The sequence below is a fragment of the Limulus polyphemus genome, unplaced genomic scaffold, assembly GCF_000517525.1.
Source record: "Limulus polyphemus unplaced genomic scaffold, Limulus_polyphemus-2.1.2 Scaffold3727, whole genome shotgun sequence".
In the NCBI taxonomy this organism is placed as follows: domain Eukaryota; kingdom Metazoa; phylum Arthropoda; class Merostomata; order Xiphosura; family Limulidae; genus Limulus; species Limulus polyphemus.
Genome location: NW_013669337.1, coordinates 44,968 through 47,927, shown reverse-complemented (window position 1 = coordinate 47,927; position 2,960 = coordinate 44,968). Strand labels below are relative to the sequence as shown.

Genomic DNA, 2,960 nt, shown 5'->3' with positions numbered 1-2,960 from the left:
ACAAATATGAAATTTCGAACAGACTAAAGACACAACCTACCTCATTGAAATCTTGGTTCAAAAGGAATAAATGGCGCTAGCCACGTTACAAATACTGAGAAAACAACTAGGGGGAAATTCTGAGCTTCCGATTGGTTATTCATGTCATGTATAGAAGTAAGTGTATATAAGGGAGCGTTTCCAAAAATAAAAAGAAGTTGGCGGGGTTTGATTTATTACATGAGCAATATCTTAGAAAATAGAAAATATAAGATCTTATTATTTTATAGTTTAGTTTGTCAATATCTGTAATTTGAGTTTCTAATTCGTACGAAACTATAGACTTAGTATTTTGACTTCGCAAACATCTAATTTGAACCAGTGCTGCATTCAACATACCACGTGACACACAAAAATCGATGTTTATCTTTTTTTAATATTTACTTTTAAATTAAGAAATCGAGTAATATATAGTTCTAAAATTTGAATGATAATCTACAATTTGCTACCAAACCTATTGACATAAATTCATAAAATAATAGTTTAATAAAATTTTGAATGCGAGTCAACAAACGAGATGACATTGGCCTTTCACTTATGACCCGTCTCCTCCCCACTTCTCATCCCACTTGACTCAAGGTAAATGTCAAGGTTACTTCCGACTCTTTGTATAAAATATATATATATAAACTTGTTTACAAACCATTTCAGTCTGTAAATTCGCTGCTTTTCCGGATAGCTTGAGGCAGTAAGTCGCGTGAAAATGATTCAGTCTTCATCAAATTACCAGTTTGAAGAACATCAATACATTTCCTGTTAAAGTCCCTACCAATTGGCCACGAAGGGGGGTGAAGAGAAGTAGAAGTTTCTTACCGCCCTTGGTTATCCTTCAGACCAAAATAACCACCACTGATTGGACTGACGGATTTCAGTCTGTACCTGATGATGCCTTTACTGGCGAAACTATGGTCGCGAATAAGTGAAGTTTTTGTGAAACATACAATTGTCTTTGTTTTTTCTTCAATTCTGAATAGCATTTAATAAAACAATATTTAAACTTTAAGCAACAGCTTATAAGTTGCCTTTAAATAAAAGCGTTCTTTTAGCACAGATCTGTTCTACTCGTTACTAACATATAAATGCTTTAATATTGTTGTTTGATGCAAACGTCAATGTAAACATTAGAATCAATACTTAGGTTTGAGAAATCAACAATCATAAAGTAAGATCCTTGAGGAACAGTTGGTGTAACTCCTATGGAAGTCAATAACTGAGCCAAACGATTTCGCTTTGATTCTAAAGATTCCACTAGGCCTTTCCAGAAGCTGCATGATGTTCCCATACGTTCCATTTCAATTTCAAACCCAACTGCCACAGCCTCCTACAATAGGATATCAACAAGACTATAGAGTTATTGCAATCACATCTTTCAGTATATTGTTAAAATTACCTAATTAAGTAATATGATTTAAGTATAATAAGCTGGTTAAAAGAAGAAATCATTGTATACTTTATAATTACCTTAAAAGTTCTAAGCCTTTGCTATGAATCAGAATTAAAAATAATAATTAATCAAACATATATATAACACGCTGAATTTACCTGAATGGGCGTGCAGCAACCGCCAACACAGCAAATATGAGTTTGTTGGACTGACTGTAAAAGCTCCTGTGGTCCATAGGCCCAGCCTAGCTGTAAGTAGATTTGTATTGATATTCCTGTTTGTTTGTTTTTAACATGGTAAAGTTTAAAAATAAAAGCATACCTAGAGAAACAAGCACATACACCATGAACAAAGGTAGCAAGTATAAGTAATCAATAAAGATTTGACAGTGGAAAACGTTTCTCACAAATAATAATTACTTAACACAATACTGAATTTTTTAATGGATATGGCAACCCAAACAAACGCGCGGAAAAGAAGAAGGAAATATACTATCTATTCATATCAAATATGACTTTGTGTCTCTAGGTGTCACAGCTGCTCCAGCCAAAACGGTGGCTTAGAGAAAGAAATTTAATACATAAAATTCCAGTAACTAGTCGAATCATGTGATACATCAAAAATACATTTTTCGTTTTCGCTCACCTTTTCGCTACACAGCAGCCAGCCAGTTTTGAGCTTGAGTAGGAGTGGTAAGAAGTGTGAAGATAGAATGCTTTAAAAATTGAAAAGCTTTTGCCTACGGTTATCAGATTTCCAAAGTGAAACTGGGACTTATTTTCATGTGAGTAGAACTGCAACAGCTCTGAAACAGTTTAAATTAGAAAAGCATACTTTTTACCATTTGGTAAACGATTTGAAGCTTACTGCAACGCATTTTAAACCATAGACAAACTAAACTTTTTAAAAGCTTGGCTTGTTAAACAGATCCTGAATAAAAATAAAAACGCGACTAAGTTGTCTTGAACATACTCGAAAGAAAAATATCACTTCTTAGTTTTCTTTTTCAAAGCCCAGCAGGTCTTCAAATCTCAATTCCTACCAAATGACAGGTTAGATTAAGAAGGCATATGATCTGTCTTTGTTAGAGGATTATTCAAGTGAATAATATAATAACAAACCGAATATATCACATTCAGATGAGGTACAGAGGAACTGTGACGATTTAGTACATTTACTGTTTCTGTACGAGACACACACAAAATAGGCTAGAAACTGGGACATCGTGTAACCCTAATTGTGCCACATAATTGTTTTAGTGTACGAAATAAACAATACCTCAAACAGTTGCTAAGTTCTAAAATCTGACGTTTTTCATTCATAGAGATGTTTTTTTAATACGCTATAAACGCTGAAGAAAGTTTTACTTTTCCAGTTACTTTATTTTGTAACGTAATTAATTTATAAGTTACTTAGTCTCTCAGATCAGAGTCTAGGGAACTTAGTTTGTGAGATTAAAATGTACATAAGAGAACCTGGTTGGTACAAATGTAGGGAAAAAAGTCACAATATATATATATATATATATATATAGGGA

The 2,960-nt window shown here is 33.2% G+C and overlaps 1 protein-coding gene across 1 annotated transcript in view; it reads right to left on the bottom strand.

The window, feature by feature from the left end:
• The window catches only part of LOC106469927 (kynurenine--oxoglutarate transaminase 3-like), a 40,267-nt gene that overhangs the window by 5,102 nt on the left and 32,205 nt on the right, over positions 1–2,960 (bottom strand). Inside the window, exons 9-10 of the mRNA XM_013930449.2 lie at positions 1,582–1,671; positions 1,174–1,360 (exon numbers count right to left, since the gene is read on the bottom strand). Coding sequence (XP_013785903.2) covers positions 1,174–1,360; positions 1,582–1,671 — 277 coding nt within the window. The remainder of the gene's footprint in view (positions 1–1,173; positions 1,361–1,581; positions 1,672–2,960) is intronic.